This window comes from Cyanistes caeruleus, chromosome Z (assembly GCF_971803275.1).
Source record: "Cyanistes caeruleus chromosome Z, bCyaCae1.hap1.1, whole genome shotgun sequence".
In the NCBI taxonomy this organism is placed as follows: Eukaryota; Metazoa; Chordata; class Aves; order Passeriformes; family Paridae; genus Cyanistes; species Cyanistes caeruleus.
Genome location: NC_141732.1, coordinates 13,454,602 through 13,480,172, shown reverse-complemented (window position 1 = coordinate 13,480,172; position 25,571 = coordinate 13,454,602). Strand labels below are relative to the sequence as shown.

Below are 25,571 nucleotides of genomic sequence, written 5' to 3'. Positions count from 1 at the left end.
CACGTGGCTCCACTCAGCGCCTCTCTTCATGCAGAGCACTGAAAAGGATAAAAAAAGCCGCTGACACAGCCTTTAGCCCTTCTGTTTGCAGCATGGCTGGCTAAAAGCAGCTAAACAAATAAAGTTCATTTCAAACCATGCTGAGATAGCTGCGACTGCATGGTGCTGCCCCAGCAATGCCAATCTTGGCCATGCCGTCCCGGCCATGTGGCCAGGCCCAAGCCGGAAGGGCCCCAGCACCTACCCACCCTTCCAAGGAAGAAGAAGGGAGTTCCCAAGGTTTTGTCTTTCGTAAATAAGTTATCGTAGAGGCATTACTGGCTTTTTAAATTGGCTTAGCAGTGTGCCTATTCTAAGCGGCAGTTGGTGATTGGTTTTGCTGGGCACGGAGAAAGCTTTTAGCAGCTCCACACAGAAAAATCATTTCCATGGCTGGCTTCTTCCCTCCTCACCAAAAATTGACCCATGCAAAACCAACATAGATAGGCCACAAAAGAGAATTTCCCAACTATTGAGATGATTGCAGACATTAAAGAATGGAGATACCAGTACAGACAAAACCAGAAGAGTGCACTTGTTCAGACAACATTTATTAAGCTGGAAGGGTTTATAATGCTGAACACATCAAGCTGTGATGTCTCCCAGAAACTACTTTTTTACAACAAATACTGGAGTATTTGCAATTCTTACCTGATTTTAATCAACTGGCCATCCCTTGCCAACATTACGGCATATCCAAGGAATGCAGGTATCCCAGTACAAAGGCTCACTTTTTCATGTGGCTTTGCTTACACAAGTAATAGCTGGAACCAAATAGCAGAAATCACACAGCTTAAAAAGATAACAATATGAAACTTACGTTATAAATCACATCACGTAACTTCGGACAAGGTGTTAAAAAACAGTATATTTGGTAAAGAAAGTGCCTTTTCTATGAAAAAAATGTTTGATACTCAGTATTCTTGTTATGTGACCTTTTAACTTGCCAGACTATTGCAACATATTTGAATATTACAGTTATTTTACATGTTGCCTGTAACAATATGCCTGACTAATACTTGAAGAGTATTAAGTGTTGATTTCAACTGATGGTGAAACATGTCCAGAAGTAAATCAGTCCCTTCTACAGCTAGTGTTCCCCAATAACAGTGACAGAGAGATTGTAGAATAAGTTTGTTTACTTGATTAAAAAACACACCCTAGCAATCATGAGGGTAAATTACATCTGTAAGTATTTGTAGCACTTCAAATAAACAGCTATTGTTTTCCAACCCTACCTAAGGCAGGATACTTGCGCTGATGTCCTTTGTCTATTAACGATTAATATCTATAATCAGGTGTCCTGCGTTTCAAATAAGGACTTAAGACAAGATCCAAACATTTACAAGTACTTCACATACGTACCTTTGTGACGTACTGTGTATTTAACAGGCAATGCAGATTCTCTCTTGTTTTTCATTCTTTTTCTTATTTCAGCACAATGGAGAGAGCCTAGACATCGACATTTTAGCTGTGCACCAGAAAGTCAGCTTGACCAGAATTATGGCCAAGATTTCTGGCTGCTGCAACCTGAAACTGACCTATCCTCTGATGTGATATGCCACAGTACTCACACTGTGTCTGGAAGCAACACAACGGCCGGTGTGAGACCTGACAGAAACTACACTTTGTCTGCATCCAACATACCTTCCAGTGTGGTTACTGGCAGAAACTACAGTATGTCTGAAACCAACATACCCTCCAGTGTGACACCAGGCAGAACAGGTTTTGGGTCATCAATGGACATATCCTCTCACGTGATACCTGGCAGAAACTACAGTATGTCTGGAATCAACATACCCTCCATTGTGACACCAGGCAGTACAGGTTTTGGGTCATCAATGGACATATCCTCCCACATGAGACCCATCAGAACTTACAGTACGTCTGAAACCAACATACCCTCCAGTGTGACACCAGGCAGTGCAGGTTTTGGGTCATCAATGGACATATCCTCTCACATGAGACCCATCAGAACTTACAGTACGTCTGAAACCAACATACCCTCCAGTGTGACACCAGGCAGTACAGGTTTTGGGTCATCAATGGACATATCCTCTCACGTGATACCTGGCAGAATTTACAGTACGTCTGAAACCAACATACCCTCCAGTGTGACACCAGGCAGTACAGGTTTTGGGTCATCAATGGACATATCCTCTCACGTGATACCTGGCAGAATTTACAGTACGTCTGAAACCAACATACCCTCCAGTGTGACACCAGGCAGTACAGGTTTTGGGTCATCAATGGACATATCCTCTCACATGAGACCCATCAGAACTTACAGTATGTCTGAAACCAACATACCCTCCAGTGTGACACCAGGCAGTACAAGTTTTGGGTCATCAATGGACATATCCTCCCATATGAGACCCATCAGAACTTACCGTGTGTCTTCAGCCAACACATCCAATGTGACACCCAGCAGAAGAGGCATTGGGTCATCACTGGATACATTCATCAACCTAATACCAACCACAACCGATACTGGGTCATCAATGGGTGCATCCTCACGCATGACACAAAGTAGAACTTTTACCGTGTCTTCAGTCAACATGCCCTCCAGACTTACAGAGAACAGAACTGGTACTGGGTCTTCAGTCAACACATCCTTCCATTTCAGACCACACAGAACCAGTTCTTTGCCTTCAGTCAGATCTTCCAGCCAGGACAAATCCAGCACCAGAAGAAATCAGGGAATTTAATTATTGGAGTCCTGGTCATGTCAGTTTTCTTAAGCAATATCCTAGCTTCTCTTCAGAAGCAAAAACCCCAGCAAGTAAAAAGAACTAATTAAAGTACAGTTTGTATTGCACCTTTGTATTGTAGTTCAGTGTATGTGTTTTTTTGTCTGTAATTTCATATTTTTGGAAAATGTGTATACATATCTTCACATTTCCATGTTTCTAAATTACTTGTACACCAAAACACTTATTTTCTTAACTATTATTTATGGCAATTTATAATTTTTTTTGTAGTATATTTTAAAATGTTATAAAACAACACCTTTTGTGTAGTTTTCTTGATTCTTTGAAAAAAAATCCACAAGCCATTTTGGTCTCTGTCTCTCAAAGTTGTTTCATACCTGCCTACATGCCCATAATATATTTTAAATTTATATTAAATTTAATAATTTAACAGGATTGAGAGGGGTCCATGAAATGTACACCAGTGATTCCTCTTGTGGAATGTCATGGCCCTGCCATGAGCCTCTTCTTTTTTTTCTTTTTTTTTTTTTTCCTTTTTTTTTTTTTTCCCCTCCTATCAGCTCAACTGCAGACGCACATTTAGTTGCAAACTTAAGCCAGATGAGCAAAATAAAAATGATGTGATGGGCCTTTGGGAGCACCCTTTCTGCTTTTTTGGTTGAGCAAGACTCTCGTCCAGGCAAAGAGATTGCACTTAGTGATAAATTATCATTTGGCAGGAACTCTATTGATTTCTAGTAGCAGCTGGAGGCCTGTATCTCCTCAGGATGTTTTGGCTATCCCATGCTTTATTGAGTTTTGGCTGCAAATACTCTTGCTTTCTTACCTAGAAGTACCGTGGCTGGGCAAAAACTGTCCAATGGGTCATATTCCAAAGGCAGTTTGGTCTAGAGTTTGTGCATGAAGGAGACCTTTATCCAATTCCAAACCACATTTTAAAAAATTATAAAAGAGAACTTCCCATCCTTAACAAACAACTGACAATTCAGAAGTGAATGTAGAGCTTAATGGCAGAGTGAAAAAGAAGGGAATCTTCCAATGGAGTTGTGGTTTATGAAGTTTTTATTCTGACTCCCACTCATAGATAGCACTGGAGAAAGCCTATCTACCATAAATTGTTTTGCTGCAACAATCAGAGGCATCAGGCTGGAGAGAGGCATGGCTGATGTTAGGAGCAGAAGCTGCCCCAAGGATTAAAAAATAAATGAACGTTTACTTCCCAAAGCCGCCTCCCCACAGGCACAGGATTCCTCTGGTTCCCAGAAATACACAGAAATAGGGCTGAGACCATCTGGACTAAGTGCTCATGCCCAGGACCTTGCTGGTGCCATTTGGGTTTTACCTTTTTTTCTTTTATGTGTTTTCTATATTCTTCACACATATACTTGTAGCTCTGTGGCCTATTGTATTAGTGATTAGTTTTCCCAGTATTTTTCCATAGCCTTTCCCTAAGCAGATAGTCAAAAAACTTCCAGAGCTCCAAGCCCCGGGGGTACAAGGCCCCAGGGCTATCTTGGTTCTTCCTGGGAACTAAGGCCAAGAGCAGCTCTTTGAGATACATTTTCATGGAAAAAGTCATACATCTTCATAGAGAAAATACAGCCAGTGCTGACGGGGGGACTCCAGAGGAGGAGCTTGACCTGGGGGGAATTGCATCACTGCTTATCCTCCATAATTGGTGCTTTTTATCAATTATGCTGATTGCCTAAAACCTATCAATATGTCCTCATCCCTGAAGGAGTGGGCTTTTGTGGACATCTTTCTGATGAGTTCAGCGGGAGAAATGCAGCACTCAATATGAATGATCAGCAAGTATCATTTATTGGTAACTCTAAAACCACTTATATAGCATCAATCATTAGGCTCATACATAGTGCAAAAGCAAGCTCATTATTGGATATTTCATTTAAGGTCAACTCCACCTAATTCCACATTCCTGTGATCGCTCATCTATGCTGAATTCACATTCTTCTGATCACAGCATCCTGTTCTCAGTTAACAGTTATCACTAAGGTCTTCCTAACTTTGCAACATCTCACACTGTCTGTACTCTATTGTCTAATTCTTTCCCAGCTAACTGCTGCATGGGAACGTGACCTTTGCTATCTAGCCATTCCTCTATATCTTTCCATAACTGCCTCTGAAGGCTTTCATAAAGATCCCCTTTTATATTACCTCCCTACTAAAATTATCTCAAGTTTCATTTCCAGGTTGGGAAAAAGGCAACATTGCCATCACAGGCAAATGTCACCCATAATCCCACTAATCCATTCATCAAGGTGTCTTCAGTTTGCTGAGATTTTTATCCTGCTAGCTCGGTGGGAATGTGATTGTCCAAGAGTTTTTTTTCTATTCAGGAAACTCAAGATACTTGCTTAGGTTCCTCTTTTCTACAGACACGGGCTATTGTAGTTGTTGAGAAAATGAGAAGCACAAACCATTCCTCAGGAGAACTCCAACATATCTTAGAAATGTTGATCCCAGTAGGCCTTAGGCCCTTGTTCTGCCAATTGACTGGGTGTCTTAAAGGACACAGACACCAATGAAAAGAAAGGTCATATTTTACTAGGAATACTATGGCAAAAGAAAAGTAAAATGATGCATTCAGTAAAACTACATGCTTGGCTTTAGCAACAAGCAAAAACAAGCAAGGTGGTCTCATTACTATGAGACTACTGTACGACTACTATTACTCATTACAAGAGACAGGATAGTGATTGAGAAAGATCCATCACCAATGGCCTAAACACTTCACCATCATCCAGAGTCCACGGTTGCTGTGGAGCCCCGTTTCACAGAGAGGACCTGGAGAACCCTTCACCAGCAACCGAGAAAATCCTACACGGTGCATCCGCCTGTAGTTGAGGCCTCCAAATTCACCCTGAAAGTGGGCCCAGCTTTTATAGGCCCAAATCACCAAGTCAAAGTGACTTCATTACATTTTTAGCACAGGAACACCTGGATCTGATGGCACACTTCCCGACCAGCAGAGGCCAGGCCTTGGCCAGAGCCCAGGCCTTGTCTGGAAGGATTTCCCCTAAAATATCCTACAAACAAGCCTCTATTCATGTCAGTTGGGAAAACGTCTTAAAATTAGGGATTTCTTGCAGATAGCTACACAAGGTTATGTGTAAGTTTCTGAAGCACTGGTTTGGTGGTAAACAGCTGGCATAAGCGTCTCGGTCATCTATTTTTAGCTAAATAATACTGATGGTGTTAGTCACATAATGCCCAGGGTTCATCTTATAAGCCAATTTTGGCTGAGGCCTGCTGCTCAGGCCTAACTACCTCCGCCCTCTACGTGGGTTCACTTTCACAAACAAAAGTATTTGTTTAAATTGCAATAAGCTGTATCTAATTATATTAAATCTGTGTTATAATAATTTAAACTCTATTAGATTTATTTTTTATCTGAATGTACTAAACGTAAAATGCTAGGCAACAAAACCAGGCCTAGATTTTCTGTCCTGTGAATATGTGAAAGGGTTAAAAGCACTGTGCCTATGCATACTTGGGCAAGAATAAGATACAAGATTACAACACAGAAACTAGCAAAAATTAGTCACAAGCTAGAGATACAGGATGAAACTTGACAAGAAATAGGAACAGAACTTGGAAAAATGAAGGACAGAGCTTGCTAAAACCAATGAGGAAATCGCTGAAACAGCTCACAAGAGACTGAGCATGCCTACAGGAGTAAGCCTGTGCTTTGCGTGTACTAAAGACAGTAATGAGTTTTAAGAAATAGTTTGCATAACCACACTTTTCTAAGGAAAACAATGAATATGCATACAGTATATCCATATAATGTAATCTGCTGTGTACCTGCGGGTGCACTGTTAGGAGGAGTGATCCCCGTGCACCCAGCACGCTGAATAAAGCAAATCCCTGCTTCTTGAACTTTGTCTAGGAAGTGTGTCTTGGCCCAGTTCGGGGCAATTCATATTCTGCATACAAACCCTAAAAAATCCTGCTGGCTTGCCCTGGCAGCACTGAATGCAGAGATCTCTCCATCCTCACCTATGCAGAAGTTACTCTGGTGCCGTAGCAATGGTTACATAATTTAAACTGTCTCTGACCTCTGGATTCTGGTACAAATTAGTAACTAAATAATAGATTTTGAATCTGGCCTTTCTATTCAATGCTTTTATTAGACTGAAAAGATTAGAGTTGTCTACTCTCTCTTCTTACCCTGTGGTTGTGATGAAAGGGAAGAATATTCACATTATTTGCATTTGAAAAGATGCAAGAAATTGGCAAAGAATTGGAGTTATTCTGCCTCACAAAAGATAGGATAAGGGTCATCATCAAGCCCAGACACAGCAGGTGTGTGTTCATTAACAGATCCTCCAAAACAGTTATTAGTATTTGTTAGTACTACTTAGTTCAGTGTTGGTTCTTCCTTTCAAGAAAGCAGATTCTTTAAAGGTCTGGAGTGAATATTTAAACATTAGAACATTAGGCATTTAAACAGTACAATAGTTAAGCATTAGAACTATACAAGATTCCCAGAAACCCAGTGGTGAGAGTGAGAACTTTGCATTAATGCCGATTGGCAGCTGAATTTTTCACAAAGGCATATCAAGAAAACTCTAAGATGGAATTAATTAAAATGGAAATTGCAGACACAACTAGATTACAAAAGACAATTGTAATCTACTCACCTGGTACAAATCACTACGGAATCATTGAATTCAAAACCTAGCTCAGTGCTTGCTGGAGGACATCCATGTCCTGATTCCAAAGTGTCTCACACAATTTGTGCTCTGCCATTTTAATGGTGCCAGTAGAAATTATGGTCTTCCTGTAATCAACTTATTAACAACTACACAACATAATTAGTAAATTGTATGCAAACTACAGGATTGGATTTTTTTTTTTCCTTTTCATTGTGTAGTTTCTGTTTAGCTCGGATATCAGCAAGAGTTTTTAAAAGGATATATTGTTTAGTAGAAGGTATATTTTAATTGTTTAGTTTGTGATTACTTTTTAAAAATAAGAGCCTTCTCTTCCTGCTCAGAACAAGAATGTCCATCCTAAAACAGTGACATGGGTTCTTGTGACCAACACACAGCTTCAGTAAAAGCTGAAATGATATTTTCAAGAGGTGAGCCCAAGCTGAGGACATGCAAACGTGAGAAATGTTTAGGTAGGTCACACTTTTTTCCTTCAAGTAAACATGGATCCTTTTGTTCTCCCAACAAGGTTTCTCCCCCAAATTATCACATATTAATAATTTAATTTCATTCTCAAAAATCTATGAAGAGAAAAGTAAATGTTTTTTACTTCTCAGGTAGGGAAAGTATCTACATTCAGTGTGTAGAGGGATCAGACAACCCTTCCTGTGTTTGCTTTTATTTTAAAAAGAGCAAAGTCTCTGACAGTTTGGAAAGAAAACAACTGAGAGTACAGAAGCAGTTTAAACTGCTTTTCTCTTTAAATTGTTTCTATAAGACCAATATAAACTATGTTCAGATTGAAGCAGATGAAGATGCATCATTAGTTTGTGAGCCATTATCCAAACTCTGCAGCAGAATTGCATCTTATACTGTGATACAGCTACAGAGAGCAGTGGAGGTCCTTTGGCATTTATAGAGTAGCCCCCTTCCCACACAGGTCAGCCAGGAGGAAGATGCTGCTTTGTCTGAGGGAACAAACACTGTGCCATCAGTCCATTTAGAAAGAAGGAAACTGGATGACTTACAAACAAGCCTCTGAGCCTGAACAGGGCCTGAGCAGTGGAGGACAGAGTTAGCACAATAGATAAAGTCCTCATTGCAGAAATAATAGCTCCTGTTTCTCTGATGCCACGTGTAACAGTGGTCCACTGCCAGAAACTCCTGGGAAAAAAAGTATCATTAGGGATAATTTTCTTCCTCTCTCTTTTTCATTTCAGTTTCCTTTTATTTTTTATTACTATTATTATTATTATTATTATTATTATTATTATTATTATTATTATTAATCCCATTCTTGCTTCCTCCAAACACCTCCTGAACTGTTCCAGTAACAGCCAAGGTCACATTCACTGAGCATAAGTTTGTGCTTCCTCTGAAATTGGATTATGGTTCTCCCTGCAGTCCTTTGTTCTTCCTTGCTGCTCTTACAGGCTGGAGAGGGTCCAGGAGGGACAGAAGTGATCAAAGGGCTGGAGAACCTGTGCTGTGAGGGAAGACTGGAGCAGTTGGCTCTTTTCTCCGTGGAGAACACGAGGTTCTATGTACCTGATTCCAGTACTTAGAGCAGAGATACAAAGGGGACAGAGCATCTCTGCTCACAAAGAGCCACATGGAGAAGACAAGGAGCAACAATATAGGTAACAGTGGGATGGGGTTTTGTGCCAACATAAAAAAGCAATTCTTACAGTAGGAACAAGCCTTTGATGGAACAACCTTCCCAGGGATGTGGCAGAGTCCCCTTGGCTGGAGGTTTCCAAGTTGCAGCTGGACAGAGCTCCAGGGAATCTCACCAAGGGTCCCTCTCCTTCCCACAAGAAGTTGTAACTTCTGAGGTTCCCTCCACCCTGGGCTGTTCTGCAGCTGTATCCAGAGCTCACTGCTCTGTTTTCCAGGCTGGTTCTCAGTTCCCTCAGTGCCCAGTTGTGCCCACACCGATTGTCCTAGTTTAGGGCAAATTTGGGAGGTAAACTCTAAATGGGGGTTTCCCCAGGGAAATCACTCCTCCTCACTAACTGGTCCGGGAAAGGAAAAAAATTCTTTGGAGAGAAGTGGAAAAAGCTGTTTATTTAACAGAAATTGAATAATATTAAATAATAAAACTTCTTGCTGTTCGATGGGATGGCAAATCTAGGAAGAAAAGTCCTTTTCATGTGGTGAAGCTCGGCTCGCTCAGGTTCTTATCAGTCCTTTCGGTGCTGGAAAGTGCCGAGGCCCAGGCCCTGGTGTGCCACAGGCATGAGCTCCCGGGGTTTGGCTGGGTGTTCAGTCCAGAGCAGGTTTGCACAGATCCAAGGAAAAAGGGAAAAAACAAAGGTCCAGGGAACTCTTCTGCCTCAGCTAGCTAAAACTAACTAAAAGCCAGAGTGAAGCTCTGTCCCACTGTCTGTCCGTACTGCAGACACCACAGTCCAGGAGTGGGGTGTGTGGGAGTGATGTTTTTCTTTAACACAAACTGCGTGCTTCTTCTTCTCCTCACTCTCGCGCTCAGAGCCAGTCTTAAAGGTGCAGAATTTAATATACAACATAAACTAGGCGATTGGTGATACCAGTATCAAAAAGTCACCCCAGGACACCGATGTAGATCCAGTGCAGGGGAGAGAAGGGAGCGAGCACCCAGCTGCAGGAAAAGCACACAGATCCTCCTCTTGCGTTCCAGCTGCTGGTAACTGTTGACTGTTGGCGTGTCTCAGCAGTGCCCATCTTGCAGCTTTGACTCCTTTGACCTATGGTGAGTCATCCTGAGATTCCAGGGAAATTCCCCCCTGGCCCCAGGTGCTCTTTATGACTTAGATGTTCTTCCACAGGTTTTTGGTGTCTGTTATGGTTAAGCTGCACAGGATTCAGTGAGAATTGACACAGCTGCAGTCAGAATTACAGCCAATTCCCCCAAAAACAGCATTGGGGAACTCCCAATATTTAATAGTTCGGGTGAAGTTTTGCTGGTAGCTGTTGGACATTGGTATATTTGGTTGACAAGTAAGGAAACTGCTCTTGGACAGTCAGACTTCCACCAGATCAGTTGTGAGGACACATAAAGCAGAATATTGGTCAGCAGTGCCACCTTTTTATCAAGGAATTGAAGCCTTAATGTGTGGGAAACAATAAAGGTAAGAAGACTCTCAGAAGCCACGAAAATAAGCCTCAAGAAAAAGCAGAGAACTTAGAGCTAGTTGCAGCTGCAAGGCCTGAAAGTAAAGAAGATACAATAATACAACATGCAAGGACATGAAACAATAGTTGAGTTTTTAGGCTTGGCCAAGATAGACCTTAAGACTGCAGAAAAACATGCTTACCAAAATAGTGGAAAGTTTTAAGCTTAATAACAGAGTATTGTGTATTGTTAGTAGAAAGCAAACAAGCAAGCATTGTTTGAAGAAGGTGTACGTATGTTTCTAGCAACTGGATAGAACAATTGTCTGTAAGGTTTAGCAATATGATATTGGCTGAAAAACTTATAAAATATTCTGTAACAAAGAGATCTTGAGCTACTTGTGGTAGACGTGAGCCTGCTCCATCTCCTGTATCTGTACCTGAGACTGGTGCCTGAAATAAAAGTTTATGACGTATCACGCGGCAGTCCCGTCCCGTTTGTGAAAAATTGGCCTCCAACAAATGGTCCCCCAAGAGGAGAGTCATCTCCCAAAGATGTGCCCCCCACTGCCCCTTATTCTCAATTTATTCCCCAAAGTATTACATATGCATAGGATTACACAGTACGCCTGTTCATTGTCTGACTCTGCCTGCTCTCATCTCATATGATAATGTGTTCCATGCCACTCTGGGCTTCCTCGGTTCTTCTTTTGAAATGGGTCTGGGGTCTTTTTAATGAAATCTTCCTTTTCCTCAAGCTTGAACTTTTCCACTGTGTCCTGTTGGCAGCTCTCCCGCTTCTCTTGGACACAGTTCAGATCCCTTGGCTGCAGATGTAGAGGCGGTTCTTTCTTTTTCACAGTTGTCCATCCTCCTTGTCTCCTTCTACAAATACAACTTAAGACAAGAGGAATGATATATATGTATCCTTGGACCATTCATTTCATCTTGGCAATTGCTGGTTCCATTGTATTCCCCTTGCAAGCAGGACCTGTGTAGACTTGACTTTAACTAAGCACACTTAGTCCTACATTGCTTCTATCTTAAACTCTTTTTCATTCCTTTTACTTAGAATTTTCTCATAAGCTGCTCCTATTATAGTTGAAACCTTAATTTCCTAATTTTCTTAACTCAGATGTGCAAGGGATACCAGGCCATGCTCTGTCTCCACAAATAAGAAACACACTTTGCAACAATTGTAAGGGTGACTACTGGACGAAACGATGGAGGATGTGTAATTACACCATTGGCTCTGATTTTTGTAGGCAGGATCATATGGAGAGACATCCTGCCTGGAAATTGACCTGTCCCTTATTATTGCTGGATCCCTTAGAATTTTAGGTGTTTTACTGGCATCCCATCTTGTTCTATTGTGGAGGGAAGCCAGTCCTCCAAAAGGCTTCCATCTTTTCCTAGGAGGTCTCTTCCCTAAGATAAAACAAAACTACTTAGTCATGGTGACCAAACTGTGAACCCCTTCCTGCTTTGGGACCCCATGTTATCTCCTTGTAAACTAGTGGTCATTTTACTCCAATCTTAAACCATTGGTCCTGTTATAAATTTGTATTGTGATACTGGCTTTCGCAGATGAATATTATATAGTAAATACTTTTTAGCTATGCTAACAAGTCTTAAGTTTAAAAGAATTTCCTAGGTACAAGGCAAGGAAACCTCAGAGGGAAGGACACTGGGGCCCAAACTGTTATTAGCAGCAGGAAATGGAGAGCAAACTGTTACCAAAAAGCCGGTACCAGGACGTTGGCAAGGGGGAAAGATATGAAGCCCATCTGCTCTCTGAGGAAGTATAAGGGGCCTGGACTCTTATCAACAAGTGACCATCTGCAGCAGAAAGGAAACCAAAAACTCCAAAATAATGCTGAGCAGCTAGAATAATGATGACCAGCAAAAATTATGCTGACCAGCAGAAAAGAACATGATCCAAGAAGGTGGAACCAGGGAGGGGACATGCTTGAATATGCATTAACCTCTCACAACAAGGATGGGATAAAAAGGACACTCCTGAGATACCAGGTGTGTTCCTGGTAACCCACCAGGGCACCCGGCCGTTTTAACCCTTTGCTTTATTTCTTTTGTCTCCTAATTGTCTTTTGTTTATATTAAATTCTTTTTATAATTTATTAAGTGAATCTCGTTTTTAAGAATTTTTGGGGGCTCGTCCGGGATAAGCACCTCACCTCTGGGACCACCGGAGATCCAGAACGGGGAAACAGGCGTGCCTTTGCTGAGTTCAGCAGATCCCATTCTGTTTCCCCTAGCGTGGACCAAGCGGCTGCAGGTAAAAAACCCGAGGACAAGAAGGGGAGAAATAAAGCAAAGGAAAGGGGGAAAAAGGCTCCATAAAACCGCGGTATTTTTGCTCCATAATTCTTGTGCACGAAGACCCAAAGAAGAAGACGGATTGTAAGTAATCTTTGGGGGAGCGGGAAGCGGGGGTTGCAAGATACCCCCGGGGTTACTGGGACTGGGTCTCAGGGGAGGGGTGAGCCCCTCGGGAAAGGGAGCCCAAGGTTTTCCTGGCACAATCCACTGGGAAAACAGAGTAAAATGTGGATTCTCTAAAACTTTGTCAAGTTGAGGATTAAATCCAAGAAATTTGGACTTAAAACTGCCAAATTGAGGAATAATCCAAGAAACTTGAGATATTTGACATATTACAGCGCCCATGGGCAGATATTAACAAGGGAAGTAAAGAGCACCTTATTGTCTTGCTGTGACTGGGTGGAGTTGAATGAACAGATGTGAGAATGCGTAAATAGGTGTGATTGTTGCATTGAAGTTTGTGGGGGTTTTTTTTGGAATTGTGTTGTTAAAGAGGAAAGGTTTTCTGTGCTGTGCTGTAGTGAGGGTGAGCAATTGTTTTGTGTTGTTAAAAAGGAAAAGTTTTCTATGCTGTGCTGGAGTAAGAGTGAACACAGGTCAATGCTTCCACAGGGACTGGATCACGGTGGGGACACATGGAGGGATTCGCTTCCTCCCTGCGAGCTCCTGTCCTGGAGCCCCGGGGTGGCAAACCAGAACTGGGGCTTGTAGCCCAGGAGCTGCAGGGGTGTTGTATCAAATCTGTTCTCAGTGGGATAGCAGCTCTGGTCTCAGAGCAAAGCCAAGGTTATCTTTAGTGGTGATGGTCCCTCCGTGCCTTTCCTCCCCCCCTGGGCAACAAGAGCTGCTTGCGGGGGAGGGGTCGCTTTGGTGAGCTGGTATGTGATTCAGCGTTTGAAGTTGTTTGGGGTTTTTTTGGTTTTTTGGGGGTTTTTTTTAGAAGTTTTCTTTGCCCCACTGTAGCGGCGGTGAAAGGTTTTCCTGGGAGATGGTGCTCCCAGGACTACTCCCTGCCGAGCTATTGAGATGGAGGGGCAGGTCAGCCTCAGGAGTGCAAGAGAATTCCTGGAGCTCCGGCCGACGGTGAGTCCGGCCAGACCCTGATAAGATCAGGGCACGGAGGGTGCCCTGAGGGGATGAGTTCAGCCCATCCCTTTTGAGTAAAGTGAGGGCAGGGGCCTTCTATGTCTTGGTGCCCCTGGATTGTTTAAACTTATTTTGGATCTCTCAAGCCACAGAGCTGTGCTTAGGTGGCTGCAGGCAGGCTGGATTGAACCACAGATGCTGGTTCGGGTTCCCTGCTCCAGGCACAGGGGGATCGGAAGAGCTCTCAGTGACTCCTGGAACCTCCTGAAGCTGTGCAACAGGCCGGGAACATGCCCAATGGTGAGAGAGCTGGGTGAGTCCCTCTGGGACCCAGGTTTTCTATGCCGGGGTCTTATGAAACCCCGCACATTAAGTTCTGTGATTTCGGGAGTAAGGACTGGTGTCAAACAGTCTCAGAGAGCTTTTTTTCTTAGCCAGATGTGTGAGCGAGATATGGAGCAGTACTGGCGTATGGTATCAGCTCCAAACCAAGGGAGCTGCAAGTTGCAAGCCTTTGTTTTTACCGGGTTCTGAGAGAATTCCGTGTATGATGGTGCTGTGGGCTTCTGCAGCAGTAAGCTGTGTCGGTACTTAAAATTTGAGATTTCAGGAAGAGTATGCATCCTGGGAGAAAATGAAAAAGAAGTGAGCTCTGTTTTTTTCTTGAGTGACTGCAATATTTATTTTGTAGAGAAACAAACCCATTTCTTAGTATGCCTTCCAATTTCTATACTTTAGTGAATATCGTAGAATTTTGTGGTTGATTTTAATTTTAAAGGCAAGTTACAGTAATTTGCATAGTAGTCACTTCTTGAAGTGAAAACTTATCAGGTTGTCAATAAGTGTTAGAGCTGTTAACCCTAATGTTGTTTGTGTCCCGTGCTGATGGGCACAGCCCATGATTCTTAACAGCAGAACCTGGTGCCGGCCTAAAAGCAAAATCCTGTGGATTGTTGTAAATCTTTTTACTGCTGCTGAAAATTATTTTGTCTCTTTTCACGATATGAAATGCTGATCATCTCTCTGATGATTGCTAAGGAGTTATTGTGATAGTGTGTTTAGCTGAAGATCAGGCACAGAACTGCCATGATTTCTTGTTCTTTTGAATTTGCCAAGAACGTGCATATGTCTCTAGGAGTGTTTGTGTTGTTTTGCAGCTGTGCTTATTACAGAAGCAGAAGTGGACCCAGTTAAAAGATTAAAATTAAGATTGTTGGTGTTTTGAATTGAGAAGAGAATTGTGGAGACTCTAAACTTGGTCTATTTTAATAAGTACATGTGTTTTTGGAGATGAGTCTTGTGAAAGAAGAGTTCGAAAACAATTGTAAGACTGGTTCTTGCTATAGATTGTTCATAGTATATAAGCTGCAAGTACTGTTGAAACATAAAGGTATTGTCAGAAACTTGTCAATGTATCTAAATGCCTGTAAGAATAAAAGATCATATCTTGTCATGAGAAAAGTTACACTAGAGATTATTCACATTAAGCAGCTGTGTGAGGATAGATTCCTTTGTACCTGTGGAAGAAAACTTAGAGAAGAATGATGTCTGTGTCTTCATTTCTAGCTTGACTGAAGATCTGTTCAAGGCAGAAGAAATAGAAATTGCAAGTTTGTTTTAGTTGGTAAAAGTAGCTGGCTAGCTGACTGGTCTCTGTGTCTGGCGCCTTTGATGGCTTTGGGGAGCGTCCCCAAAAGGAGGTGTTAGAATTTGTTGTTGATTCTGAAGCAAAGTAATTTGTGTAGTGGAGATTCTGGAGGGATGTGGTGTAAAGAGTGGCGAGATAATAGTGGCAAAGAGAAAGAGAGAGGTTTGCGTCTCTTTTCATTAAAGTTGTAAAGATTTTTAGAAAGAGAGCGAGAAGTGTCTTGTTGGCTCCGAAGAGTGAGCACTGGCTTGTGGGGAGAAAAACTTTCAAGCGCGATTAGAGATGAGAATTGTGCCCGAAATAGGAGATGTTAGGAGCATCTGGAGCGCTGGGTTAAGAGTTGCTAGGTTTAGGTGTTGTTTTATTGCTTTTATGTAAAGCGGCTGCAGCAGGACCCGGTCCCTGTGAGTGGCGAACAGCAGAGCCCGATGTGGCGGCTCCCGGTCCTCTCCCACCCGATGTGAAGGGTGCAGAGCGTGGTTCGTGAGTGGTGCTGCTGGAGCAGGACCCGCCGTGTCTGTGCCGGGGTCTCCAGGGGTGCGAGGTGCTGGCAGTGCTCGCCGGCCCGGCAGCGGTGCTGGGTGAGGTTTGCTGCTGAGGAGTGAGCTGGCCCAGCAGAGGAGCCCCAGACCAGAGCACTGTGGACTCCGGGCTCTGCCCCTCGGCTGTGGCGGAAGCTGAGTGTGTTTGAACATGCCAGTCCTGTGTGTGAAGGGACGGCACAGCAGGGAAAGAGGGGACACGGGCTTTGCCCCAGGGTCAGCACGCAAGTGACTGGCAAGGACACAAGTGGGCCCCTGCGGAGCGAGCGGCTGAAACAGCCTGCTCGGCCCAGAGCTGCGGCAGCAGGGGTGGGGGAGAGAGGTAGCCTGAAAAACTGCTGTCAATGGGAAAGGAACGGAACAAAGGCCGAGAAACAGACCGGTGGATGATGAGACCAAAGCAAAAGTAATCTTGCTCGTTAGGTTCTGAAAACCTCATCAAGGTGTTTAATTTCTTGAAATAGGATCTTTTTTTTCTCTCTTATTTTTTTCTTCTCTTTCTTTTACTCTTGTTGTTAAAAGGAAGGGGTTTGTTCTAAGAAACCGATAAAAGAAGTTTGTGAAGCTAAACAAGTAAATAGTAACCAAAAGGTAAAAAAGGTAATGAATGTAATTTATTTGAAGTCAAAACTAACCTAGCCTTTCTTGTTTAACTAATCTGAACACGCAGAAAGAGATTGGCTCCTATGTTAACTGTTAAATTTCGCTTAACCCAAGGATTTTAAAGAATACTGATGGAAAATTTTGATGTGACGTTTTCATTCTCCCTGTGTTATTAAGAAATTGTTTTCAGGTACTACTGGTAATTAAGGATATAACAATAAAGGACTCTGTGGAATGCTAGACGGCCTCCCATCTCTCGTTCGTGCATCAGCTGGGGTAACCCATGAGCTGAGCTGAGCTGGAATCACATCTAAAAGAGCTGATTGCTTGAAGCCTCAGGCCCAGCTCATATCGGTTACCCCTGGCTGGAAACTGCCTGGGACCTCTTCATGGCTGCTCCTTGTGGGACCCCTATCCAGGAAGTCTGTGGCAGACGGAGGTTGGACAGACCCCTGGACCGGCCACAACAAGTGGTGCTCCGAATGTCCTGTGTTGAACCCTTGCAAGCAGTGGTGTCCTGGGAGAGAGCGATGTTCCTTGGGACTGTCCCGCCTTCGCCTCGCCATTCCCTCAGTGGATAGCCTCTGTGTTTTAGCAGAACTATCTTAAGAGGCAGTCCGAACACCCTCCATAATTGACATCTGGGACAACATACTCCTGAAGGACTTGGCCTGATCACCACCCAGCAGCTTTTCTTTTGACCCTCATTGGCTGAAGAATCGTAAGTTGAAATATCCAGCTTTTTTCTGTGCGCTTTCTTGGGGTTTTTTGGGTCCTTTTGCTTTTTTTCCCCCCCACACCTTTTTCTTTTTTGTTTTTTGGGGTTTTTTTTGTTTGTTTGTTTGTTTGGGGGGGGGGGTTGGGTTTTTTGGGGGGGTTTTTTGTGTTTTGGTTTTTTTTGTTTTTTCTGCTGGGCTGGGACCTGGACTACCAGTATGGGATTGAAGCTACGAAAGTCACAGCTATCCCATACTGAGCGAGACCTATATTCCCAAGTTCTAAATACCCTTTCTGCTGGTAACTTCAAGCTCTCTAAAAGATATCTTTCTAAAAGAAATCTGAAATCATTTATCCACCGGACTTTAAACATTTTTCTGACTTTAGCGGAGACTCTATCTGCCTCAGCTCTTTCTGGGACAGAGGAGGGACCAAACTTTATGCCTTTCAAGTTAACGGAGATTTTTCAGTAACTCATTTTATTCTTTCATTTCATACTATTGCAAAGTTAGTAGAAAAAAAATCTTCTCAGTTTAAAATCTCCCGCTGTAACTCCCCTTGCTTCTCTGTATCTCTTCCTTCCTATACAAACATTAATCCGGGTACCTCGAAGCCAGAATCAGGGGAGCTGGTTCTACCACTGCCCTCCTATACATTTGCAAATTACCCTGACTCTGCCTCAGAGCTAAAACCTGCAAAACCAGTATTTCTACCCGAAGCTCCTCTACTCTCTGTCTCCCCGCTTCCTCCGGAGGCCAGCCCCTGCCCACCCCGCTCCAGGCAGGCTCTGCGGGACCCGCCCCTCTGCTCCCCTCCCTCCCCCCTAAATCCCTCTCCGTGCTACGGGCACTGTGGAGTTTGCCACCACCCCCACCCCGCTCACTGAACCGGGGAGTGTAGGACCTGTCTTGACCCTGCCCAGCACTGCCGTGGCCGCCGCCCTCGCCCCTCCGCTGGGTGGGGGGTAGTGTGGGATCCACCCTGCCCCTCCCCTCCCACTCCAGCCCCAGCCGCCCCACTCCCTTCCCCCAGGACAGGGCAGACAACCCCCGTGCCTGCCTCTCCCCCACCCCCACTTTTTCCTTTCAGGATGGGAAACACAGAGCCCGTTCCCCGACACCCCACTGTGTTCGGCCCCTATGTCTACCCGATGTTGCTGCATGAGGCACCCCCGTCAGTTCCTCCCCACCTCCCGGAGCCTCCCCCACCGGCAGCCACCCTGCCACTCCCGGCTGCTGCACAACAGTGGTTGTGGGGTGGTTGTGGGGTGGGACACCCGGCCTGCCCGCCATGCCCGTGGCTCCGCCGCAGGCCCCCGGGTTCCCCCATGGCTCCCCCGGCCCCCCAGCCGCAGCTTTCTCCCCTCCCGCGGTTTTTCCCCCGCTGTGGCTCCTGCCGCTGCAGCCAAAGCTTCTGCCACCGCAGCACCGGAAAACCCGGCACCCCCCACCCCTGAGACCTGCGCCTGCTGCACAGTGCGGGGACCTGCTGCAGTGCTGGGACCACCGCCCCGCGGCCGGGCTGCGTGCCCCCGCTCCCCCGCTGCCCCGCTCCACGCACCCTTAGTGCACTCGAGGAGGCATTGCACAGCAGATGAACGGCCCTGCATCCTCTTCTGAGGAAGACAGTGGTAGCACCTCAGATTCTAAGACTGAGCCTGAAGATCGATGGCCTCTTACACAGAAGGAAGCCACCCAGGAAGGTGACTAGGAATTGGCTCAAAAGATTTCAGCCTTCCCAGTAATTTATAAAAAAGAGAGGAGGGGTGGGGCCGCAAACAAAACAGTGTGGCAGCCTGTTACTAACAAAGAACTTGCAAATCTTCTTAAGGTAGCAAAAGAACACAGGCAGGGAGCACATCTTTTTAGAAATTACTTAGAGGCCATCTTCTCCACACATACCCTAGTACCACACGATGTCAAAAATATTGCTCGATGCCTTCTTTCCCCTGCTGAAAATATGCTATGGGAAAGGCATTGGAGAAAACATTTAAAAGCGTTATCTGACAATTATTCTAAAGATGCAAATAGGCAAAATTTCACTGTTGAACAACTAGCCAGAGAAGAAAAACCTTCAGACCAAAGCCAACACTTTACCTGAAGATACACTGCAGACGTGTCTATTGCATCAAAAACATCATTACTCCTTACATCAGATGCCTCCTACCCTACCCTGAAATTAGATGTATTTCACTAATATCAAACAAGGGGTAGATGAGAGTTTTTTCAAAGTTTTGGATAGATTAAAGGATGCCTTGGAAAACAGATGGAGAGTATAGAGGCACGAAAGGAACTTCTGAGTAAACTAGCTATAAAGGATGCTAATGAACAATGTAAAATTATTCTGAGGGGTTTACTCCTGGACATTAAGTGTTTACACATTGAGCAAATGGTGGAAAGCTGTACACACCATTTGTCCACTGAAAACACAGTTGCCCAAGCAGTTGCTAAAGGCATCGCTGAAGGGGTTTCTGGAGCATTTTCAGTGGTGGTCTCCAAAGATAATGCCGGCTGTTTCAACTGTGGAGAATTTGGACACTTTATAAAGGATGTCCAGAAAGGCCACCCACCCAAGACCCCCACACTGGCTACCAAAGGCCCCAGAGACCACAGGTGTACCAGAAGTGCTCAGGAAACTTCCAGCATAGCACAGTAAGGCCCTGTGTGGAGACAACAAATCAAAAGCCATCTGGCTCTGTCCCAACTATGAGATTCACATTGGTCAGCCAGGACCAGGAAGATGGGAAACATCACAGAGTATCATCCCGGGAGATAGCGAGTCACACGAGGAAGATCCAATACATAGAGCGATACAGATGGGAACCCGGCTCCAGCTGGTAACTGCAGTGTCCATTGACTTTACAGATGAAAGTGTTTACTGTGTTCCCGTAGGAAAGTGTGGGCCGAAAGATGGTCCCTGGGACATCCTAATTATAGGTGACACTTTCCATGGTCCAAAGTAAATGTTTGTTTTTCCAGAAGTACAGAGAGTGTGCCCTGGACAAGAAATCTTTGTCCAACTGTGCTGAACGGACCTACCCTTTTATTTTTCACAAAGAACCCCAATTGCACAAGCCTTTCTCGTCCCACCGAACCGCATGGAATGACTTCTCCTCCTCAATCATGCGGCCACAGATTGTAGGCTCAAGTAAGCCAACCATCGAGTGTGGCCTATTCCATAAGGGGGAGAAGATCTACTGACCAGGGATGCTGGATGCTGGTGCAGACCTGACCATCATCACCTACTCAGAGTAGCCAGCAAACTGGGAACTGCAGCTGGTAGCAAACATTATTTCAGGGATTGGTGGAGTCACAGTTTCTATGCGCAGTGAGCAGAATGTCATCGTTGAAGGACCTGAAGGCAAGCTGGCAACTATCTGGCCATTCATGGTAAGGGCCCCCATCACCCTATGGGGTAGGGACCTTCTCTCCCAATGCGGGGGCTACCTTACGCATTCCCAGCCGGAATTTCTGACTGGGGCCACTGAGGGGCACGCACCACCATCTACTCCTCAGCTCACTTGGAAATGCAAGGAACCAGTGTGGGTCGAGCAGTGGCCCCTCTTGAAGGTGAAGTTGTGCGCACTGGAAGCCCTAACTGAAGAGTAGCTTGCCAAGGGCCACATCGTCGAGACCACCAGCCCTTGGAATTCCCTAGTGCTGAAAAAGCCTGGAAAGGACAGATGGAGACTCCTCCACGATCTTTGCAAGATCAACGAGGTCATTGAAGACATGGGTCCCCTCCAGCCTGGCCTGCCCTCACCATCGATGCTGCCTCAGGACTGGACTCTTGACACCGTAGATATCAAAGACTGTTTCTTCAGCATCCCGCCGCACCCCCAAGATGCCCCCCCCCCCCCCGCTTTGCCTTCTCTGTTCCCTCTCTTAACAGAGAGGCTCCACTCAAAAGATACCATTGGTTTTATCTCCCTCAAGGCCTAAAGAACAGCCCAACTATATGCCAGTGGTCCACTGCTCACGTATCTGTCCCCCATCCGGAAGCTATTCCCAGATGCAGCCATCCACCACAATATGGATGATATCCTGGTGTGTGCCTCAGAAAAAACTTATTTGGACAAAGCGGTTAAAAAGACCATTGAGACCATAGAAAAAGCAGGATTCAAGATTCATGAGGACAAAATGCAGTACACCAGCCCATGGACTTATCTCGGACTCCAAATTCGTGAAAGAACCATTGTACCCCAGCAGCTCGCCATCCGAGACGACCCAAAAACCCTGAGAGACACAATTTGTGTGGGTCCATCAACTGGATACATCCCTTGATAGGCATTACAACAGAGGACCTCGTCCCCCTCTTCAGTCTTCTCCGTGGCAGTGGAGACCTGGACTCTCCGCACACTCTCACACCAGAAGCCCAAGATACCATCACCAAAGTCCAAGAAGCCCTGTCTTCACACCAAGCCCTTCGCTTTGAGCCCAGCCTGCCTTTCCAGTTTGTCATTCTGGGAAAGTCCCCCCATTTCCATGGTTAATTTTCCAATGGGACCCTCAACTCAGAGACCCTCTGTTGATACTTGAATGGATCTTTACAATCAACCTACAAAAACAATTACCACCTGTTGTGGCTGGGGCCTGGGGGCCTGTCGGACCCCCAGCTTCTGCCAGGAACAGCCCAGACAGACATCCCGGGGATGGAGCCGCCATCCGGGGTTTCCAGGCAGTCTCCAGCCAGGAGCACGAGCAAAGGCTTCAAGGTGACCAGCTCTTTTAGAAGGTGATTTCTGCTCTGTGATCAGCTCTGTTCAGCCTAGCCAGCTCCCTTCAGCAGTTACCCCAGCCGGCACAGACAAGAGACGGGAAGATCATACGGCATTCCACAGAAAGTCTTTAATGCAGGCTTCAGCAAAGGGAGCCAGTGATGATCTAAGCACTGAACTGGGCAAAAGCTGGGGTTTTTATAGGGTAGGGGAGGATTGGGAAGGGGACCAATGGTCTGAGACTGGGATAAGATGACCAATAGTTAACAGGGAGATAACATGGGGTCCTGAGGCAGGAAGGGGTCCATAGCTTAGTCACCATGACTAGGCAGTTTCTCCTAATCTTAGGGGGTACATCTCTCAGGGAGGATGCCTGTTAGACTGGGCTTCCTTCACAATCACCTTTCAAGTAATCATGGCACATCTAATTAAAAAGGCCAGAACTCGCCTCCACTCTCTTGCAGGGTGAGTTCACATGCCACTGACTACTGGAGACCTGGAACATTTGCGCCAGACGAATGAAAACCTCCTAGTTCACCCTGGATACCTATACAGGCCAAATTTCCATTCACATACCAAAGCACAAACTTTTTAATGCAGCCTTTAATCTGACCCCAAAATTAATCCAAAGTAGGACACCTCTCAAAGCTCTAACCATTTTTACAGATGGCTCAGGGTCATCCCACAAGTCTGTAATGACCTGGAAGGACCCCAAGACTCAAAATTGGGGATCTGATGTCCAAATAGTGGAGGGATCTCCACAAACAGCCGAGTTAGCAGTTGTCATCAGAGCCTTTGACAAATTCAAAGACGAACCCTTTAATTTGGGTTTAAAAACACGGATTCAGCTCGTGTTGCTGGTACATCTATGAGGGCAGAACGCGCTTTTCTCAAAGACGTTTCCAATCCAAAATTAGACCAATTGATCTCTGCATTAACTTGTTTAATATCCCACAGAAAACAACCTTACTGTATTATGCATGTGACGTCACACATCGACCTGCCAGGTGCCATCACAGAGGGGAACAAGAAGGTGGATGCACTGGCCGTGTCAATAGAAACTTCTAACGTCCCTGACATCTTTGCTCAGGCAAAGTTGTCACATGCCTTTTATCATCAAAATGTACCTGCCCTCATCAGAATGTTCAAGCTCTCAAAAGATCAAGCAAAGGCTATTATCGCGATGTGCCCAAACTACCAAAATTACACGTTGTTACCCCTTTTTCCCTAGAAAACCCTATTGTTCCCCTCCTTCAACCCCTGCCAAAACCCCGATGCCTCATATCCATTCTGCCCCCCCAGAAGAAAAACTCACAAAAAAAACAAAGAAAAAAACCAACCAAACCACAAAAAAACCCCAAAACCAAACCAAACAAGAAAACAACAAAAGAAACAAAAATCAACAACAACAAAAAAATGGGGTGGGGGAAGGGATGAGGAAGAAAACCCTAAACCTCCCCTCCCACCATAAAGGTAACAAATTTTGCTGATACTCCCTATCAGAAGCCCCATCCCTGTCCAAAGATGAAAATCACCTCCGTTGGTGCTGTCCTCACTGCTGCCTGGATGCTCTTTGCCATGCCATATGCCTTCAGCTGGATTAGCCCACAGCCTAACCATAATGTTTGGGTGACCTTAGCAAGGACACTGAAACAAGATAACATGTGCCTATCCATGAGTAGCATTGACAACCCACTTTCCATTTGTCTGGTGGGGATTCCCTTGGTGGCTGGTAGGGATTCCCAGCAGATGACTGACCCATCTATAATTCAGAGCTCCTCTGCACCACAGGCAAGAGGCCCAGTCCGGTAGATACCTGGGACAAGTGGACAAAAATGTTGTCAAATGCTCCAGAGGAACCCCAAGAACTGGACCTTCTGGGTCCTCCAAGGCAACATGCTGTGTCAAATTTTACTTTAAACAACCAAGCTAACATTGGCCAGAGATTGACCAGACAAAAAACACATACAGAAAAGACATCACCAATTAACAAAGCCTGTAATTATCCAGACTGGTGTAATTACACCTGTTGCATACTCTCCGTGTCCTCTCTCCACCCCAAAGTGTTGGCACAGAGAATGTTTCTTATCTGTGGTGACCATGTATCGGCTGGGAACCCCTCGTGCCTCCAGGGGGGGTCCCTGTAGCCTTGGCACACTTTCTACCTTCACTCCAAATACCACCTTAGTACATAATTTGAAACTTGAGAAATTTGAGAATGCAAATTAAAATGTCGAAAGAGATCCTACAATGAATTTGATGAAAATTGTGATCCTAAACTGTACAATTGGAACAAACCAAAGAGAGCTGCTGTCTCCCTATTCTTACCATGGGTAGCTGCAGCTAAAGACCTTGGTGAGATAAATTACCTGGGGTGTTGACTTAGCAAACAGGCTAACGGGACATCTGCTGCCCTGAGTGATCTTTTAAAAGATGAGGAAACATGCATCCCTACAAAATCAAGCTGTGATTGACTTCCTACTACTTGCCCAAGGACACGGCTGCCAAGACTTTGAAGGGATGTGCTGCTTCAGCCTCTCTCCATGCTCAAAATCTATCCACACAAACATCCAGAAACTGAAGGAACTAGTGAAAGACTCAAAAGTGGAAAACAACCCGGACTGGGTCAATGACCTTCTCGGTCAATGGGGACTAGCAGGATGGGTGTCATCTTTAGTTAAGGGAATTTTGTGGATTTTTATTATGATCATTATTGTATTAGTTATGTTCTCGTGCCTTCTCCATTGCTTTGAAAGAGCTATTGGAGAAGCCTATTTACTAAATACAGAGAGGGGAGTTGTAGAGGAGGTCCAGTCCTCCAAAAGGCTTCTGCCTTGGAGGTCTCTTCCCTAAGATAAAACAAAACTACTTAGTCATGGTGACCAAACTGTGAACCCCTTCCTGCTTTGGGACCCCATGTTATCTCCTTGTAAACTAGTGGTCATTTTACCCTGGTCTTAAACCATTGGTCCTTTTCCCAATTCTCCCCCTCCCTATAAAAACCCCAGCTTTTGCCCAGTTCAGTGGATGTGGCAGTCACTGGCCACCTTCGCAGAAGCCTGCCAATAAAGGACTCTGCGGAATGCTAGACGGCCTCCCATCTCTCGTTCGTGCATCAGCTGGGGTAACCCATGAGTGAGCTGAGCTGAGCTGAGCTGAGCTGAGCTGAGCTGAGCTGAGCTGGAATCACGTCTAAAACAGCTAATCGCTTGAAGCCTCAGGCCCAGCTCATACAGGTTACCCCTGGCTGGAAACTGCCTGGGACCCTGTCACGATCCGCTAAGACAAGCAGGAGTTGTGAGAGGTTCGTTTGATCTCAGAGTGCAAAAAGGACACCAAGGGATTTCAGTTAAATCACAATAGCAACAATGCCTCTTTATTTTAGTGCCAACTACATGG

General features: G+C 44.9%; 1 protein-coding gene, 2 long non-coding RNA genes and 1 pseudogene across 3 annotated transcripts in view; 3 read left to right on the top strand and 1 right to left on the bottom strand.

The window, feature by feature from the left end:
- Positions 1 to 2,857, top strand: part of LOC111940935 (uncharacterized) — a 91,997-nt gene extending 89,140 nt beyond the window's left edge. The window contains exon 52 of the mRNA XM_086868703.1: positions 1,477 to 2,857. Coding sequence (XP_086724829.1) covers positions 1,477 to 2,747 — 1,271 coding nt within the window. The 3' untranslated portion in view covers positions 2,748 to 2,857. The remainder of the gene's footprint in view (positions 1 to 1,476) is intronic.
- Positions 2,858 to 7,770: 4,913 nt separating this feature from the next.
- Positions 7,771 to 10,998, top strand: LOC147648122 (uncharacterized). The gene is made up of 4 exons (XR_015280783.1): positions 7,771 to 7,899; positions 8,860 to 9,066; positions 10,086 to 10,157; positions 10,234 to 10,998. It is a non-coding gene; the product is annotated as an uncharacterized LOC147648122 (long non-coding RNA).
- On the bottom strand, positions 9,467 to 19,175 carry LOC147648121 (uncharacterized). Its single transcript, XR_015280784.1, has 2 exons — positions 19,016 to 19,175; positions 9,467 to 11,416 (listed from the first exon to the last, which is right to left on the bottom strand). It is a non-coding gene; the product is annotated as an uncharacterized LOC147648121 (long non-coding RNA).
- Positions 19,176 to 23,679: 4,504 nt separating this feature from the next.
- LOC147648120 (uncharacterized) lies at positions 23,680 to 25,025 on the top strand (annotated as a pseudogene).
- Positions 25,026 to 25,571: the final 546 nt, after the last annotated feature.